General features: G+C 42.8%; 2 protein-coding genes across 15 annotated transcripts in view; both read left to right on the top strand.

The window, feature by feature from the left end:
- The window catches only part of LOC117481873, a 140085-nt gene that overhangs the window by 688 nt on the left and 120280 nt on the right, over nucleotides 1–19117 (top strand). The window contains exons 2-6 of one of the 14 annotated variants that reach the window (XM_034129798.1): nucleotides 2177–2290; nucleotides 3369–3474; nucleotides 3932–4077; nucleotides 9653–9982; nucleotides 10166–11094. The exons of 9 other annotated variants lie outside the window; for them this stretch is intronic. In XM_034129798.1, coding sequence (XP_033985689.1) covers nucleotides 3975–4077; nucleotides 9653–9982; nucleotides 10166–10536 — 804 coding nt within the window. In that variant the 5' untranslated portion in view covers nucleotides 2177–2290; nucleotides 3369–3474; nucleotides 3932–3974 and the 3' untranslated portion in view covers nucleotides 10537–11094. Of the gene's footprint in view, nucleotides 1–2176; nucleotides 2291–2832; nucleotides 4078–9652; nucleotides 9983–10165; nucleotides 11095–19117 lie in introns of those variants that run through there. 4 more of the 14 variants (XM_034129797.1, XM_034129796.1, XM_034129795.1 and 1 more) reach the window with 4 other exon arrangements.
- The window catches only part of LOC117481861 (zinc-binding protein A33-like), a 69898-nt gene that overhangs the window by 40182 nt on the left and 10599 nt on the right, over nucleotides 1–19117 (top strand). Inside the window, exon 3 of the mRNA XM_034129774.1 lies at nucleotides 12785–12829. Within this exon, the coding sequence (XP_033985665.1) occupies nucleotides 12785–12829 (45 nt within the window). The remainder of the gene's footprint in view (nucleotides 1–12784; nucleotides 12830–19117) is intronic.

Below are 19117 nucleotides of genomic sequence, written 5' to 3'. Positions count from 1 at the left end.
ACAAAAATACTGTATGTGGGCTCAGACTAACATTTCACTCTCTTACTGTTACATAAATCCCATGAATTTATGAAATTTAGTTAGCCTCATCATATCTTATCAAAAAGAGATACAATGTTTGTGAAATCTATTTTTTGTGAATAATAAAGTATTTTTCTTTTGTATATCAAGCATTATTTAAGTAGGCTTTATTTCATTTGAATCCAGCAATAATATTTTAATAGTCTGAAAGCCAAGACTTTGAGAACCCCCTGTCCCAGATCCTGCTGTGTTACTATCACCTGTCACTCACTATTTCAGTAAGCAGTGAGTGGGGGGGGGGCGGCGGCGTGTTGAGGAGGAACAGAGTGAGACAGGGATCGCGGAAGTTTTCCTCCTTCCTTTACAAACTTTACACAAGTATTTATAAGTATTTATCGTCTGAATATAGCAAAAAGACGTTCATACTCTGCAAGCCAAGACCTCATATATTTTAATCAACCAGAAACAGGAAATAACCGTAACGCGAGTTTTTCTAAAACATAATAAATCCATGTGTGTCTCTGAGCCGCAGCAACACCGACTGATTCTTAAAGAGCGGGTCATTCTGTCTGTTTGTTCTGGGACTGGAGTTGCTTGTCTCGGTTGCTGAAGCAGAATTTGCTCCGTGTTTGGTGTCTCTGTGTCGCTGTAAATTCTGTTCCTTCAACTCTGTGTCACTCACAGTCACACAGGGTGTTTCTCAATCGCGAGTACGCTTGCTTGGTAGCACATGTCTGCCGAGCATCTTGCTTCAGAAGCGAGTCAAGAATACTTCCTGGCATTCGGAAAACGAAGTGTGGAACACGCTAGCAAGTGTGCAGTTGTGCGTCATATGAGAGGCCCCGCCTTACATCTTCCGCCACAGATTTGGGGAAATTGGTCCGTGCACAAAGCATTGTGGGGATTTTAAGACCGCGAAGTCTACTCATGTGCACACTCGATATTTCTCCAAACGGAGTACGCCGGGCTCGGTAGATTTCCAAGTATACTGGAGATTGGAACAGTACTTCGGCGGCACTCGATGACGTAGTATGCTAGAAATAGTGGCTCTGAAGCAGCTTTACTCGCGATTGAGAAACACCCACAGTGGTCACTCACCGCCTCAGAGTGCCGCTGCTGATAGGAAGTCGCTTCAGTGCGCACGTCACAAAACGAAATGCATTTTGGGACATGCAGTTTATGGGCAACGTGCTTAAACGGCATGGAACCGTATAATAAACTGTTTATATTCTTTGCGAGCTCTCGCGGGCCACATAAAATGACGTGGCGGGCCACATTTGGCCCGCGGGCCTTGAGTTTGACACGTCTGGCCTAGATTGTTCTGTATGGATGAAGAGAGAGCTGTGTGTCCTGTCTGTGAGTTTTCTCTCCACCAGAGTCACAAGGTGGTTCCTGTAGAAGACGCAGTCAGTGAGCTGAAGGACCTGCTGAAATCTGACCTAGAGTCTGTTAGAAATTAAAATCAATGTTTAATAGCATAATTTAGTCTAAAACATATCGTCAGTTTAAAAGCTGTTTTATTGTGAAAAAACCCAGAAGTTCTCATGAAATCTCAATGCCAAGCTTTTATTCTGAAAATCCTTCATATCCGGTCAGTATTTAGCATGTGGCTAATATTACGTTTTCTGAATGTGAAGTGAAAATGACATGCACACCAAAACCTACGGACTTTAACACTACATCTATAGACGTCGAGATATTATTACTGCTGAATATTAAATGAAGGTACTGTAGTGATCACTGATTCATACACTGGGGTTACATAATTCAATCCGGGAACTACAGGTTGGGGGTATTGTTTCCGCCCGGACATATATGTTGACGGTACCTCCGGGGTACCTACTGTGTGTCGTCCTCTTTCACTTTCTCTTCTCCTCTTTCCTGCAACCCGACAGCACGTCGATTTCTGCTCCCCAATAAAGAGAGATTTGCACCTCCGATGCACCGCCTCCGTCTCCCTTCTCTCGGCACTACAGTACAGTTGATCGTAAAGTGTTTTCACATATGTGGGCATAGATATATATAAACACTCTGAGGGCCGCAATAGAAATAGGCTCTAAGGCTTTATTGTGTTTTTATCCGTGGTGATGATGTTTGTATCTTGTAGAGCTAATGTGCTCTTCATTTGAACTATCTCCTTATAAACTCAATCAAGGTCTCCCTGGCTGCTCAGACTTTGAGTAACTCTGTGGCAGTGGCGCTCCGCACCTTGCGGGAGATGGGCTATGCAGAGTTCAAAGACTGTGAGGCTACTACAGACTTCATTGAGGTAATACAGCTAGGGATTTGCATCATTGACCAAAATTCATTTTCCAATATTCTACTGTTCTTAACAACATTTGAGTGATTAATTGCTTTAACCCATTTGATCCTGGTGGCATTCCCATTTTGTCATGTCATCACAGGTGAGATATTTCAGATTTTAAGTTTTCACAAAAACGTGAAAACACACCGTTTGTAGATCTTCTGTTTTTGTTGTTCGTTATATAACACAACATTAATACATTAACATTTGAATTGGGCATCGGGAATGATTAAATATTTATGACCATCCGCAAATTCAACAATATGCAAGCACTTGGATAATGTTTATACTTACCTCATACTTATCTCAGAAGCACCCTTATTGTCACATCTCAGATTTACAGGTTTAAAGCAGTGCAGCAATTTCATTTTAAAAAGCACAGCCACAGAGGAAATATAGTTCTATCGCTATTCCTCATACTTGGATGTTTACTATCTGATACCTGTTGACACCCAGTTATGGTGATGATTTCAGTGCTTCCAGTTCATTTAGATATTTGTTTATAGATAACGGACAGGCTGTTTGACATATTGAACAGCCGCAATCCCAGAGCCAAAGGGTTCAAAGCCCCCCTTGGTTCTAGGAATTGGACAAGCACCAGGGAGTTCTTGTCAAGAGCCAGGGGGTACTTGCTCACTTTGAAGATGGAAGATGGCACACCCCTTTACCGAAGAAAGAGGTGTTTTAAAATAGTGAATGTTCTGTTGGTGATGCACTGATACCATTTTCGCCCCACACAAGTATAAGTGCAACTACTCAACTTTTTAGTAGTCGCCAATACCCAGTACAAATGTATTATTATTATTTATTTATTCTTCGTTAGATGTATACAAGTAGTCAATTTACCAATCATTAAATGATCTAAGGTAAAACTAAGTAGTACTGCTTTGGTGCTCTGACTGAGTATCTAAGATTTGTAACGGTTACCTCAACTCTACCGGTTTCAGTGCATCCCTAAAGTCCATGACATAAGTTCATGAGATGCTCTGTTCTCTTGTTTATCATCAAGTTTATGTGATTCTCTACTATCTTCTGCATCGAGTTGAGATGCTCTGTTTTCCTGTCTGCATCGAGTTCATAAGATGCTCTGTCCTGTCTGCATCGAGGTCATGAGATGCCCTACTCTTCTGCATTGAGTTCATAAAGTGGTACGTATTATACACTATCTTGCTCCAATGTGTTTGCTGTCAGCGAATTTGTCTCTGTTCCTCTGTTGTGTTCAGTTTTTGTTCCCCCAGATGCAGGTGTCAAAATGGTATGTATTGCATGGTCTGCATGTTCGGTGGTGAATTAATTCAAGCAGGTTTAGTGTCCTAAAAGTAATTTTAAGGATCCTAAACCTCACACTGATTATACTTTTAAGATCAGGGATGCAAACTAGTCAGCTTTAGGGTACAGTCCCCTTTTCCCCCCAAAATGTGGCAATGAAGTGAATTGTGTGAATTGTGTGAAATGTGGATTTGTATCTGCCCTGGCAGCTCCCTGAGAAGTGCTGCTCTGGGAGCATTAACTATTTTCACCCTATACCGTATGTGTTTGCATCCCTGCTTTCTTGTCTCCTGTTTTGGTGGGATCATCATAGTAATACAATATTTGCTTTTGAAGGTTCCTCTCTATCCTGGGCTTCATCATCAATATCGACACGTTGATGTTGATGGTTCCTGTGCTGCTTGAAGGACAGCGATATGTCCTGACCTACAGGTTCAGCCAGGACCACTTGGAGCTTCTCTTTAACTCCATCAGAGCATCCGGTAGGGTTCATATTTACCAGCCGCAACACTAAGTGACAGCAAATGCTTGTATTCTTTTCAGTTTGTCTGTCCATATGTTTGTTTGTTTTTTTGGAAAAATGCGGTTCTGAAGACATATACAGTATCTGGAAGTGTCACAGAAACCATTTTGAGTATTAAGAAAAATGTCTGTGTACCTTATCTTTCTTACAGTGCAGACGCTTTTCCGCTTGCTCTTGCCTCTGCTTACTTTTTATGCTGATTTTCCTATTCTTATTCTCTGAAAACTTCGAGCAGCGGCTCCTGGACATTAACTTATCACTGGGACAGTTATTCATCGTAAATAGACGGAGGGTTTCAGCCATATTTCAACATTTTTACGACGACCTCAGTCTTACAGTAGCGTGGCCTAGCAACAGCTAAAGCCTGGTAGGCTACTGCATGCTATTTAGCTTAAGCTAAGTTGGGAGCAAAATGCCTCCGTTCTCTACAGATGACTTCCACATACTTCTACAGAAGATGGCTGTGTTGGAAATGAAAATGCAACGGTTGGAAGTTAACGTGGAAGTGAATGGACTATGTTGTGGGAATAACACCACTTTACCAGTGTTGCAAAATAATGGAAAAGGGTATGCTAACTCACAGCTAGTTAGCAGCTACAAGGTTTCCAAGGAACAGGAGGGCTGTGTACTGGGTAATAAATCTACAAGTGGTAATCCTCCCTGGAACTCTCTGGGTGCAAAGCCTAAGAGTAAATCATTTCCATGGGATTTGGGAGGACGAATAACAGGCAGAGCCCAGCGCTCTGAAATCTGTGATGCGACCGGCTGGCCTGCATTGTCACCACCCAGGAAGAGTGCCTCTTCAACCCCTATTCATACTAGGAAACAGCCGTGGACAGCTGCTAAAGGGAGAACTACAAACAATCCTCCTAAACCACCAAGTGTGCCAATCCAGAACAGATACGCTCCGCTGACCGAGAACCGGAGATCTCTTTCTGATGACCTGGACAACCTGTCCTCTTCACACAGCAGGGTAAGGACCAATAGCTACTCCAAAAGTAAAAGGCTAGAGGGAAAGCTAACGACTGGGCCTGAAACTCTGATTGTGGGTGACTCTGCTGTAAGAGATGTAAAAGGTCTGTGTAGTAAGAACAACACCAAAGTACTCTGTTTTCCCAAGGATATGGTCTCCGACTTGGCTGAGAAGATCCTGCATATTGGGGCTGAACATCCAACTGTGAAGAATGTGGTACTACATATTGGAACAAATGATGTTGTGAAACAACAGTCAGAAGCGCTGAAAGAAGACTTTAAATGTCTGTTGGAAACTGTCAGCTCTCTAAATGCGGAGGTGTTCATCAGTGGCCCTCTACCGCCAGTCAGAAGAGGAGTGGAGAGATTCAGCAGACTGTTTGCACTAAACACGTGGCTTTCAGCTGCCTGTACTGACCATTCTGTCCATTTTATTGACAATTTTAACTTTTTCTGGGATCGCAGACGTCTTTTTAAGGCAGATGGAGTTTGCCTGAACAAGTCAGGAGTGAAATTGTTTATCTCTAACATATTCAACTGCCTGCATCAGCAATCTGTTCCCTCTGCCAAGGACAAGCGGCAAGAGGAATCAAAACAGGAGAAAGACACAACACATCGCGCAGAAAACCCTGAAGAAGTATCACTGCACCCGCCTGAGGAATGTTCTGATTATGGGAGACCTATGACACAAATGGAGGAGTCTCCACTGCCCGTCAGCCCCCCTGTCAACGCCTTTGAGGATACTCTTCATTCATCCCCCAGCTCTCTCTAATCTCCGCTCACCCTTTCACCCTCGCCCTCCCCCCTGGAGTTCGATGACCGCATGAAGGCGATATGCAGGGTTGGCAGCATGTCCTTTACCCCCGCCCCTCAACGACGCCCACCAAAATCACCGAAGACAAGCCTACGTCAACCACCTCCCCCCCCTGGCAGCATGTCCTTTACCCCCGCCCTTCCACAACGCCCACCAAAATCACCGAAGCAGAGACGCGCACCATCTCCCCCGTCTTCATCACCGTGCCTACGTCAACCACCTCCCCTCCCTTCAAGAATGCATCTGCAGTCTCCGAAGCCTGATAAGGATGTGTGTGTACAAAACGCAACAAACTATTTGTGATATGTGCTGGGTCCAGGCTCAAGGGCATATGGCACTCTCAACTCTTTCCAGCACATGCCGGGGCCCTGCCTGCCAGTAGCTTTGCCGATATCTGTGTTGATAGGTAATAGATTAAGAGCGGTAAATCTGCTTAGAAACAGGAAGTGCTCAAACGTTTGTGTGAGGTTATCAAATTTAGCAGTGATTCCATGTCAGCCACAGCTTGTCACAAATGTTTTTACTGATAGTGTATTTAACAAACTTAAACTAGCTTTATTAAATGTCAGGTCTTTGGCAGGAAAAACATTTTTAATCAATGATTTTATCACTGAGCACAATCTCGATTTTATGTTTTTAACGGAAACTTGGATTGAACAAAATAACAGTGCAGCTGTTCTTATCGAATCAACCCCTCCCAACTTTAGTTTTATGAGTCAGGAAAGAATGCATAAGAAAGGGGGTGGAGTTGCTATTTTGTTCAATGATTCCATTCAATGCAGGAAGACATCTTATGGGGACTTTGCTTCTTTTGAATATGTGGCCCTTCAGCTGAAATGCTCCTCTCGAGCTCTGTTCCTAAATATCTATAGACCACCCAAATACTGTGCAAGCTTTTTTGATGATTTTACTGAACTGCTGTCTATAGTGTGTATTGACTTTGACCGTCTAGTCATTGTTGGTGATTTTAACATCCATGTTGACAACCCCCAGGACAGAGGGGCTAAAGAACTGTTTTGTGTTCTTGATAACTATGGACTGACTCAGCATGTGGCGGAGCCCACGCACAATAAGGGGCACACTCTGGACTTAATTATCTCAAAGGGTCTGAATATCTCAAAGGTTGTGGTGACTGATGTTGCACTCTCTGATCATTCCTGTGTTTTCTTTGAGAGCTCTATTTCTGTTCACAAAAATGTTCAGAAAGAGGTAACCACAAAGCGATATTTAACTGAAAATACTAGGGAAATGTTTACTCATAATTTTTCATCCACACTCTCCCCTGCTAACATCTCAGTAAATGAGCTAGTAGATCATTTTAATTCAAAAATTAAAAATGTTATAGATACCATTGCTCCAACTACGGTAAAGGAAGTGATTGGCAAGAAAATATCTCCATGGAGAAAGGCCATGACCGTGAGAACAGAAAAAAGAGAGTGTCGAAAAGCTGAACGTAGGTGGCGAAAAACAAATCTCCAGGTTCACTTTGAAATCTATAAAGAGAGACTTGGCCTTTATAATTTGGAACTGAAAAACGCACGACAGTCTTTCTTCTCTGACATCATTACCAAAAACAAAAACAACGCACATGCCTTGTTTGCTACCGTCGACAGACTAACTAACCCCCCAGTGTCAGTAGCCTCTGAATTTCTATCCACCAGGGCGTGCAATGATTTTGCCTCCTTCTTCACTGACAAAATTCAGAAAATTAGACAAGCAGTCAGTGCCTCTGCATCAGGTACAGCAAATGTGTTGTCCCTATGTCCACCTAATATCAATTCAAACACCATGACACAATTCCATCAGATTAATGGTAAAAACTTAGAGGACATTATTCAACTTCTGAAATCCTCCTCCTGCTGCCTTGATATTATTCCAACAGGATTTTTCAAAGATGTTTTTCCTTGCATGGCCTCAGATCTACTTCATATAGTAAACACATCTCTTCACTCAGGTATTTTTCCAGAGGCCCTGAAAACTGCAGTCATTAAACCGCTCTTAAAAAAGAATAATCTAGATGCTTCAGTAATGAACAATTACAGGCCAATATCAAACCTGCCATGTCTAGGTAAAATCATTGAAAAAGTTGTATTTCAACAGTTGAGTAACTTGTTGCATTTAAATAACTGTTTGGATGTGTTCCAGTCAGGATTTCGTCCAAACCAGAGCACTGAGACTGCTCTTGTAAAGGTCTTCAATGACATCCACTTAAACACAGACAGTGGCAGAACTTCAGTGTTAGTATTATTAGATCTCAGTGCTGCGTTTGACACTGTTGACCACAACATATTACTAGACCGACTAGAAAACTGGGTGGGACTTTCGGCAACAGTTCTAAATTGGTTTGAGTCCTACTTAAAGGACAGAAAAAACTTTGTTTCTATAGGTAAATACACATCTGAGTTGACAAACATGACATGTGGGGTACCTCAAGGCTCCATCTTGGGGCCTCTTCTATTTAACATCTACATGCTACCACTGGCTCAGATAATGAAAAACAACAAAATAAGTTACCATAGCTATGCGGATGACACACAAATTTACGTAACAATTTCACCAGGAGATTATGCTCCAATTCAAACACTGAGTAAGTGCATTGAACAAATCAATGACTGGATGTGTCAGAACTTTCTCCAATTAAACAAAGATAAAACTGAGGTAATGGTTTTTGGAGCCAAGGCAGAACGTATAAAAGTTAGCGCTGAGCTTCAGTCTGCAATGTTCAAAACAACAGATAAAGCCAGAAATCTAGGTGTAGTCATGGACTCTGACCTGAGTTTCAACAGTCACATTAAAACAGTTACTAAATCAGCCTACTATCACCTAAAGAACATATCTAGGATTAAAAGATTAATGTCACAGCAGGATTTGGAAAAACTTGTCCATGCTTTTATCTTCAGTAGACTCGACTACTGTAATGGTGTCTTTACAGGTCTCACTAAAAAATCTATTAGAAAGCTGCAGCTAATTCAGAACGCCGCTGCTCGAGTCCTCACTAACACTAAGAAAGTGGATCACATCACTCCTGTTCTGAAGTCCTTACACTGGCTTCCTGTGTGTCAAAGAATAGATTTCAAAATACTGCTGCTGGTTTATAAAGCTTTGAATGGTTTAGGCCCAAAATACATGTCTGACCTACTGCTAAATTATGAACCATCCAGATCTCTCAGGTCTTCAGGGACTGGTCAGCTTTCTGTCCCCAGAGTCAGAACTAAACATGGAGAAGCAGCATTCAGTTATTATGCTCCAAATATCTGGAACAAACTCCCAGAAACCTGCAGGTCCGCTGCAACTCTTACTACTTTTAAATCCAGGCTGAAGACTTTTCTTTTTGCCGCTGCTTTTAATTGAACTATTCACATCTTAAACTGCACTGTAACTTTTAACTTTTATCCATGTAATTTTTCTTTTAATGTTTATTTTATTATCTTTTCTTTTTAATGACTGATTTTAAATGCCATTTTCATAATGTCTTCCATTTTTGTAAAGCACTTTGAATTGCCTTGTGTTGAAAGGTGCTATATAAATAAACTTGCCTTGCCTTGCCTTGTGTGTTTGTCTATCCGTTTGCAGAATTTGTCACCACTGTGATACAGTCTGAACTGTATGATAATGTCATTCAACTTAATTTATGTGGAAAAAGATCATTCAGGCGTGGCTGGTTCTAATTTGTCATTTTTTTTTTTAAAAGCATAAAGATATATTGAATATCTGTGTAATATACTTGCATATCTTGTGTTTTTTTAAGGTGGCTGGAATAACAACCCTAATGCCAGCCAGTTCAAGTACATCTTCCGGAAGCTGATGGCCCGGTGTGGGGTTGTTAAACCAAGCAGCAAAGGTAATGTGACGGCACAGGATGACACAGAGTCCCTACCAGCTGTAGCAATGTCCTCTGCTGCCCAGTCCTACCACATCGACACATCTACAAACCTGTCAGCTGTAGATATGTCCTCTGCAGAAGAAGGAGAAGATCTTCCATCCCCGTTTGCTGACATTCCTGCCCTTGTACATGACCACAGCTACCTTCCCACCCGCTTCGATGGTCTTGTGGACAACGCTCTTGTGTACATTTCAGGTAGAGGTCGACCGATAGTGTATTTAGCTTATAACCGATTGTGCCAATAGTCAAAATCTGCGGTGAAAACGATGGGCGATTAATCGGACGATAGTCCAAAAAAAGAAATATTCACAGTCCGTCCAAAATTCTAATTTCCCCATGCTTATTAATTATTATTAATCGGTCCACCTCTAATTTCAGGATTTGTTGTGCGACGGACTTTCAAGAAGCTGTCCTGTGATGTCTGCTGTGCCAGCCTGGTGACGGACGCTGCATCTGCCAGTAAGGACAAGAGCTACCACCTGCTGACTTTAAGAAACAATGGAGGCCTGGTGATTCCGTCTGAAGGCACAGTGAGTGTTGTCAGGGCAGCAGAGTGGGTAATTCGCCAGGCATCAGCAGATTCCAGACGATCACAGCCCATCAAACTGCTAGAGGTCCTCTACATTGTGCGGAAGAGGATAGGTCCAGAGGATGTGTTTTTGCTCGGGGAGCACATTGCCGACACACAGTATGGCATTGACAGTCACCACCATACGCTGTTGACATTAGTTGTGTCCCTGTTTTTTTAAGCTAAGGCTGCATCACATTGCAAAAACAACTACTCTGAGCTTACAGAGTGGCAGCATGAGACAGAAGCTCACAAAAACAGTCCTTTTCAAAGGGCATTAGCTCCAACATGTGCACATGTGTTACGTGCCGTAGTGGGTGCTTGTGTGTCTCCCTCTCTTTCCCCCTGATGTTTCTTCTTCTTCTTTGTTTAATGGCGAATCGCTACCACTAGGAGCATATATCGCCACCTACTATGTATTTATTAAATCTTCATGTTCCATGATGGGCCTCACCACCTTCAGTCACAGGTACTGGCTCCTCGATTGTCCTTACACTCTCTGTCTCTCACCCTAAAACCAGACCCTTTCTTTTTAGACTAAAATGTTGGGTATCTCTAGGGTCCGTTTGGTGTTTTTTCTTTTCTGTTGCTTCAGCATATGAAACTTTGTATCTCTCTACCTCCTTTGCCTTTTTCTGCACTTCGCAGCCCTGATACGCAGCACTATGTTCCCCACATATGTTTATGTTTGCTCAGTCTGTCTAATAAACCCATGAAATGGTTGTGAAAGAATACCAAAGCTGAGGCTGAACGATGATTGATTGTTGGTGTGCCATGTGTCACCGTGTGTTTTATTGGTTTTGTGTTATACTGTATTTTATTGTGTGCAGCTGGTCCTTATCTCCAAGACACATTTAAAACAAAATAACCTTGAACCTTGAAGCCCCATCTCTCCCCACCTGCCCCCGCTTCCTACATCCCCTCCACACCACACCAAGTTGTTCCTCTTAATAATAATAATAATAATACATTTATTTTGGGGGGCCGCCTTTCATAACACCCGAGGACACCTTACAGGGCATAGGGGCAATATAGGGAACAATTAAAACAGTGGATTTAGTGAGATATCAGCCGGGGTAAGACAAGACAAACAACAGTAAATGGACTAAGGACACAGGGTACAGGGTACAGTTTATATTATTCTTGGGCTTTTTTCGACTACAAGAACTCGGCGCACCGTGCTGTGAAGTGGTAACGTATTTCAAAGGTTCTGGATTTGTTTACAAATCTAGAAACTCAATACAAAACTAGGACGATATGAAGATCTGATGTCAAAAATAATTGTGATAAATGAGACAGAACTGGCCTGTCTGTGAGCTCATTTTATGTTGGTTTGGTTCTTCTGATAAAGGTGTGAATATCTAAATAATATACCACCATATGCTATTGTCATTAGTTGTGTCCCTGTTCTTCAAGCTAAGGCATTGCTAAATTAACAACTCTTGGCTTACAGAGTGGTGACATGAGACCGATTTTTATATATAAAATATAAATATATTTTTATTTTATAATTTATTTTAAATGTTAACAATATAATAAAATAAATGGAAATATATACACCGGCAAATATTTAATATAAATACCTTGTGTGTGTGTGTATAGCTATTGCTTTATCTGCTTAATGTTATTTTCATATGAAAGTCCATGATTATAAGTATGCAGTATTATAACTACATCTTTGATGTTTATAAAAAACCAAACCGTTTGAAAATTGGTTGAAAATTGAGCAAGCTATGGTTATTTAAATAGTAAACCATAATGTTATGAATGAGAGCACTGCCAGTAGCAAGATGGCGGCAATGTGACAACGTCGGTCTCCATTGGCCAGCAGCGCGGGTGAGTCATCTAGTGTTTATATATATCTATGGGTCTCCATTGGCCAGCAGCGCGGGTGAGTCATCTAGTGTTTATATATATCTATGGGTCTCCATTGGCCAGCAGCGCGGGTGAGTCATCTAGTGTTTATATATATCTATGAGCTATGACGTCAGAAGGAGTTGCCGTAAATGAGAACTGTGTCGTAAAAGGGTTTCTAGGATTTCTAAACTAACTATTACAGCTGTTATAAAGTATTTAAATAAAAAGTCATGAAAGAGATAAGGAGGATAAAAGGCTTAAGGAAGTAAGCAAGGAATAAAAAATGTCGAAATCCTCTGTTTCACATTGAAGAACGAGGAGGGCGGTCCCCCTATCTGCACAGCGGGAGAGAACGAGAAGAGTATAAAGGAGATCGGAAAGGACAACACGGTCTCTTGTCTTCGCTGCAGCCTCCCGAGGAACATCACCGGCTTTGTCTCTTCCTTACCTATGCTTGTTCTTTAACCACGTTACTTAATTAAAGTACGAATTTGAACCTTTTCAGAGACTCCATTAGTCTCATTATTTTAAGTTTCTTTCCTGGGAGCGAGAAGATCACAATTCATCAATAAGTCTCTGAAGGACAAGAGGGACAAATACAAAGGAGTGGAGGAAACATACAAGGAAGTGATTCAATTGTCCGAGAAGCAGCTGCTGTCTGGGAGAAGATGAAGGTCTACGTCAGTCCTGTCATTCTGGACCCAAACACTGCAAACAGCTGGCTCTCTCTGTCTAATGGTCTGACCAGTGTGAGACATGGAGACAAAGATCAGCAGTTTCCTGATAATCCAGAGAGATGCACTAACTATGCTGTTGTTCTGGGCTCTGAGGGCTTCAGCTCAGGGAAACACAGCTGGGAGGTGGAGGTGGGAGATCATCCTGACTGGAATATAGGTTTGACTAAAGAGTCAGTTGACAGGAAGGGAAAGAGACGTGCCTCACCAAAAAATGGAATCTGGTGTTTAGCACATCGCAGTGGAAAATACACTAATGGTGATGGTAAGACTGTCAGGGTGGAGAAGAATCTCCAGAGGATCAGAGTCCAGCTGGACTATGAGAGGGGGGAGGTGTCCTTCTACGACCCTGAAGACATGACTCCCATCTGCACTCACACAGACACTTTCACTGAGAAACTCTTCCCATATTTCAAAATTGGAAAAGCTGGTGATGCTAAAACTGCTGATATCAAAATCTGTCAAAGTGAGATTTCTCTGTGATGTTCAGGAGTGTTGGTTCAGACTTTATTCTGACTTCGTCTGTCTGGATCCTTTTGAAATAATCAAGGTAAAAAACAACAGATGATAATCAGAATTTAATTTGAGTCTGTAAGATTTTAAATGTTAAGAAGATTTGATCAGGTTTTATTTGCAGAGTTTTACACGTTTTACTCAAAGTCTCAGTGCAACAAAACTAATGATTTGTTCATTTTTATAGTTTATCATTTTGTTATACTTTATTATCATGTTTTTATAGCTTTAATGTCATGAGATTGTTTGATTATGTTTTTTGTGAATTCTTGGCTTTTAAGAAATGTATTCATTTTGTATGTCGTGCTGAAACTGCATGAAATAAACCAAACTAACAAATGAAAGCTGTCAATTCTCCTTTTATCAACATCTAGTTAATAATGAGACACTATATAGCACTATAAGTCATGAGTTTAACTTTCTGATATTTGTAGGTCTTTTGATGAATTATGTTTAGATATGGATATATTGTTTTACTCTCCACGGGCAAGTCATTTAATACTTCTATTTCATTCTTTCATTGTTGCAATGTTTCTTTGGGACGTTTTCCGTACTGTATACATGGACGATAACATTTATTGTGATTGAAAATGTCATTTTTTTTATCAACCTGAAAGGAATCACAGCTGTAGAATGAAGTTTAGTATTTGTAATGCTGCTTCAGATATCTTATGATTCAATAACCAGCAGTTTGATGCAGAAATGTGTCTATGAACTTGATAGCTCCGTTGTAATCCCGTTTTTAGAGATTTGGGTACGGAGGAAAAGAGAGGGTTTTATTTTCTGACGCTGCGTGAGTTCCTCGACACACCGGGGACACATATTTATGTATAGAAGACATCGAAAAGTGCATTTTGCATGATAGGTCCCCTTTAAAGCTGTAATAAACCAGCCTCCTTGAAGAGGACATCACTGAGGGTTTATACACACAGACACATGACTGTCTGAATGGTTTGCTCTGGAGGAGAGTTTTCACTAAAGATGTACTACTTTCACTATCACATGTATTAGTTGTCTAACCTACTGAGTGCAGTTTTCAGGGAGAACATATACAAATGTGCAAAATGTGATCCACATCATAATATGTGATTGCATGGTCACGTTTCACTTCCCGTAAACACCACAAGATGAAGACAAAGTCAAGATGTGTTTAACTGCTGGATCATTTTGAACATTGAACATGTCATTTATTTCACTTATTCACATGGATATTATTGTTTCATGCACAGGTTGATCGATAGCAATTTGTATTTCAATACATATCCTTTACCCCATCCTGTTTGACAGACGTATGTCCAGGGAACCTAAGAAATTGATCAGTGATGCGCCGGTGAAGATGGCCGCATCGTCTTCGTGCTCCTCTCCAACTTTGCCCATTTTCGTATTTTGTACATATTTCTTTTACTTTTGCCGTTTTACTTTTAACATGGTTCGCAACATGCTAGCCGACCGCACCTACTCTGCCATACAATATAGCAGAGAGGAACTTCTCCAATTGCGAAACTTCGTGGACAATATTAACCCTCCGACAGACAATGGAGATTCACCATGGCTACCTGTTGCTGTTCTACCTGAGAGACGCAAGAAGAAGACAAAGCGAGGATGCCGGGCCGGGTTGCTGGTCAGACTAAGAAAACGTGAGAATCGGCCCCCTCTTCCGAGTATTCTTCTGGCTAATGTTCAATCCATTGAAAATAAGCTAGATGAACTCAGAAGCCGGATTGCTTTTCAACGGGACATTAAGAACTGTAACGTGTTAATTCTCACTGAGACTTGGCTCAACCCCGCTATCCCGGACTCCGCTATTGTCCCTGACGGATTCTCTATTTTTCGTCAGGACCGGACTGCAAACTCGGGGAAAAGTAAGGGAGGCGGTGTGTGTGTAATGACTAACAACAACTGGTGCTCAGATGTGAAGATTATTTCATCGGACTGTTCCGCACAGCTAGAGCACCTCATGATCTCATGTCGGGCCTTCCATCTGCCGAGGGAATTCACATCTGTTGTGATAACAGCAGTGTATATCCCGCCGCAGCCACTCGCCGACAACAACACGGCACTCGATCAGCTGTTTGGGTTTATTGATAAAACCGAGACTTCACGGCCAGATGCGGCGTTCGTTGTGGCCGGAGATTTCAACACCGCCAACATGAAGAAGGTTTTGCCAAAATATTACCAACACATCAACTCCCCGACGCGCGGGGGAAACATACTGGACCATGTTTATTCCCCTTTCCGGAATGGATATAAGGCTCTCCCTCGCCCTCCCTTCGGCAAATCAGACCATATCTCACTACTGTTGTTGCCTGCTTACAAGCAGAAACTTAAAAGGGACAGACCGATAACAAGGACAGTACAACGATGGAGCGAGGAGTCAGATTCAGCACTGCAGGATTGCTTTGCATCTACGGATTGGAGTGTGTTTGAGGACAATAACATCAACACACACACGGACACTGTCATCTGCTACATTGGGAAATGCATCGATGACGTGGTACCGAAGGTTTCTGTACGGACATTCCCAAATCAAAAGCCCTGGGTAAACGGTGAGGTGCGCGGCAAACTGAAAGCGCGCACTCTCGCGCACACAGCGGGAGATTTGGAGGAGTACAGGAAGTCTAGGTATGATCTCCGGAGAGCAATAAAAAATGCAAAGAGACAGTACAAAGAGAAGGTGGAATCTGACTTCAAAGGCTGTAACACTAGGAATATGTGGGCGGGACTAAGGACAATGACTGACTACAAAGGAGCAGCGGGGGGTGCTGCGGGAGTGTCTGCGTGCGCATCTCTCCCAGATGAGCTAAATAGTTTTTTTGCACGCTTTGAGAGCAGCCAGGCTGTGGAGGTACAGAGGGACCAGGAGCTACACTGCCCTTTTGTTTTAAATAGGGCAGATGTGTGTAAATCCTTTAAAAGGGTTAACCCACACAAGGCTCCTGGACCTGATGGCATCCCTGGCCGTGTTCTCAGGGTGTGTGCAGTTCAGCTGGCAGAGGTGTTCACAGACATCTTCAACAGGTCCCTGCTGCAGTCTGTAGTCCCCACATGTCTTAAACACTCCACCATCATTCCTGTCCCCAAAAAGACAATCATCACCTGCCCCAACGACTACCGCCCAGTAGCACTCACCTCCATCATAATGAAGTGCTTTGAGCGGTTAGTCAAATTATTCATCACCTCCTCCCTCCCTGAATCTCTGGACCCCCTGCAGTTTGCCTACAGAGCAAACAGGTCCACAGACGACGCCATAGCCCTCACCCTCCACACTGCCCTCTCACACCTGGACCCGAAGAACAGGAACACATATGTGAGAATGCTGTTCATTGACTACAGTTCAGCATTCAACACCATTGTGCCCTCCAAGCTGGCCATCAAGCTCAGAGACCTCGGGCTCAACAGCGCCCAGGGCTCGAGCTTAAGGACGTCCCGTCGTCCCGGGGCCGAAAAAAATAGGGTCGGGGAGGATAAAAAATAATCTTGGGACGAATTTGGGACGAGAGTTAAAATAAAAATACCCTGATAACTCTACTACAGTACGAACGGCGATGAAAATGAAACTGACTGCACGTTTTGTGTAGCACACAGTTATTAAACCTCCTTGTCAACATAAACACACACGCACAAAACATTTAGCAAACCGCGAAATACACACACACACACACACACACGCACACACACACACACACAGCTGTGCCCGCAAACTCCTGGCCCGCAAATTATTGGGTCTAGCTATGTACTGAGTGTGTGTATTTCGCGTTGAGTGATGTACAATGACAATGGCATCCCGTGGAGGAATTCTGCAATTGTTTACGTTACATCACGAAAACGCACAGCAGAACCTAACCCTGGAGCGCCGGCCTCTTTATTTACTAACTCCTCTTCATCCCCTATGGGTAATAAGGCTGAGATGAGAACTCTCCATCGTATTTAGTCCTTAGCAATATGCTGCGTCTCTCCCCATGTAGGGATGGGTACCGAGCCCCGGTATTAAACGGGCCCCGGGCCGGAATTATTAAAGACAGTGGTAGCGTTAAGCTCCGACGTTATCTGACTTTTTATCGGTAGTGGAGACATTTAAAACATATATGTCATGTATTATTGCTACATGAACATTATATCGCAGTTTTAGTTTCGCCAACTCCGTTTCTAATATGCAATAAGTCTACAAAATGCGTCTATGATGTATTTTCGATCTTATTTTCGATCTTTCCAATCCAGACGAGAGAGCTCTCTCCCCCGTCTGTGTGCGAGGGGGCGGGGCAGTTTGTAAAGGTCTCCTGACTGTGTTACAGACTGTCATCCTGGTTAGTGGTTACTCTGGGTTCTGTCTTCTGTCTTCAGGACAGAGTGTTGGATGTTTTTGATAATTGGATAGAACTTGATTGGATTCAATATTAGAGTAACTTTCTCGCTTGTGTGTTTTTTTTAAATATATTTGGCCTTTGTTTATGTGTTTGACTGATTTACTCAATTAAAAAGGTTGATGAATTATCATCTAATGATTTGTATGATGTTTTATTTATGTTAAAGGTCACTTTGAATGATTTTAACTAATGATAATGTAGAAAAACTAATATTTTAAATTCGGGACGGTCCACATTAATTTCGGGACGGCTTAGATTGTATTTCGGGACGGTTCCGGGAGGATGGTGAAAGAAGTTAGCCGAGAGCCCTGACAGCGCCCTCTGCGACTGGATCCTGAACTTCCTGACGGGCAGACCCCAGGCAGTGCGGGTGGGAAACATCACATCCTCCACCCTGATTCTTAACACCGGTGCCCCTCAAGGCTGCGTGCTCAGCCCTCTCCTCTACTCCCTGTTCACCCACGACTGCGTGGCCACACACAGCTCCAACACCATCGTGAAGTTTGCTGATGACACGACCGTCATCGGCCAGATCATAGACGATGACGAGACGGCATACAGAGAGGAGGTCGAAAACCTGACATCTTGGTGCCAGGAGAACAACCTCCATCTCAACATCAGCAAAACAAAGGAGCTGATTGTGGATTACAGGAAGCAGCAGGGAGAGGGACACGCCCCCATCGCCATCAATGGGACTACGGTGGAGAGAGTCAAAAGCTTCAGGTTCCTTGGGGTCCACATCACTGAGGACCTGACATGGTCTCTTCACACCACCACCATCACCAAGAAAGCTCGACAGTGGCTCTTCTTCCTCCGCAGGCTGAGGAGGTTCAAAATGGATTCCAGGATACTCTGCAACTTCTACAGGTGCACGATAGAGAGTATCCTCACTGGCAGCATGACGGCCTGGTACGGCAGCTGCACCGACCTCGATCGTAAGGCTTTACAGAGGGTGGTGAAAACTGCACAGCACATCACCAGGACGGAGCTGCCATCCATGGAGGACCTTTACTCCCAGCGGCTCAGGAAGAAATCACTACGGATTATCAAAGACCCCCATCACCCCAGCCACAAACTGTTCTTTCTGTTGCCGTCTGGCAGACGTTACCGCAGCATCCGGGCAAGGACAAGAAGATTCGGAGACAGTTTCTTCCCGCGGGCAGTGAGACTGTTAAACAATTGAACTGTTGAAACAACATCAAACATTCAACTGCTACTCAGTAGTATGTATCTAATACCTAATATATATATATCATTCCAATAACTTGTATATAGACTCATACTGCACTATTCC

This window comes from Trematomus bernacchii, unplaced genomic scaffold (genome assembly GCF_902827165.1).
Source record: "Trematomus bernacchii unplaced genomic scaffold, fTreBer1.1, whole genome shotgun sequence".
In the NCBI taxonomy this organism is placed as follows: Eukaryota; Metazoa; Chordata; class Actinopteri; order Perciformes; family Nototheniidae; genus Trematomus; species Trematomus bernacchii.
This window is presented reverse-complemented; position numbering and strand designations above follow the sequence as displayed.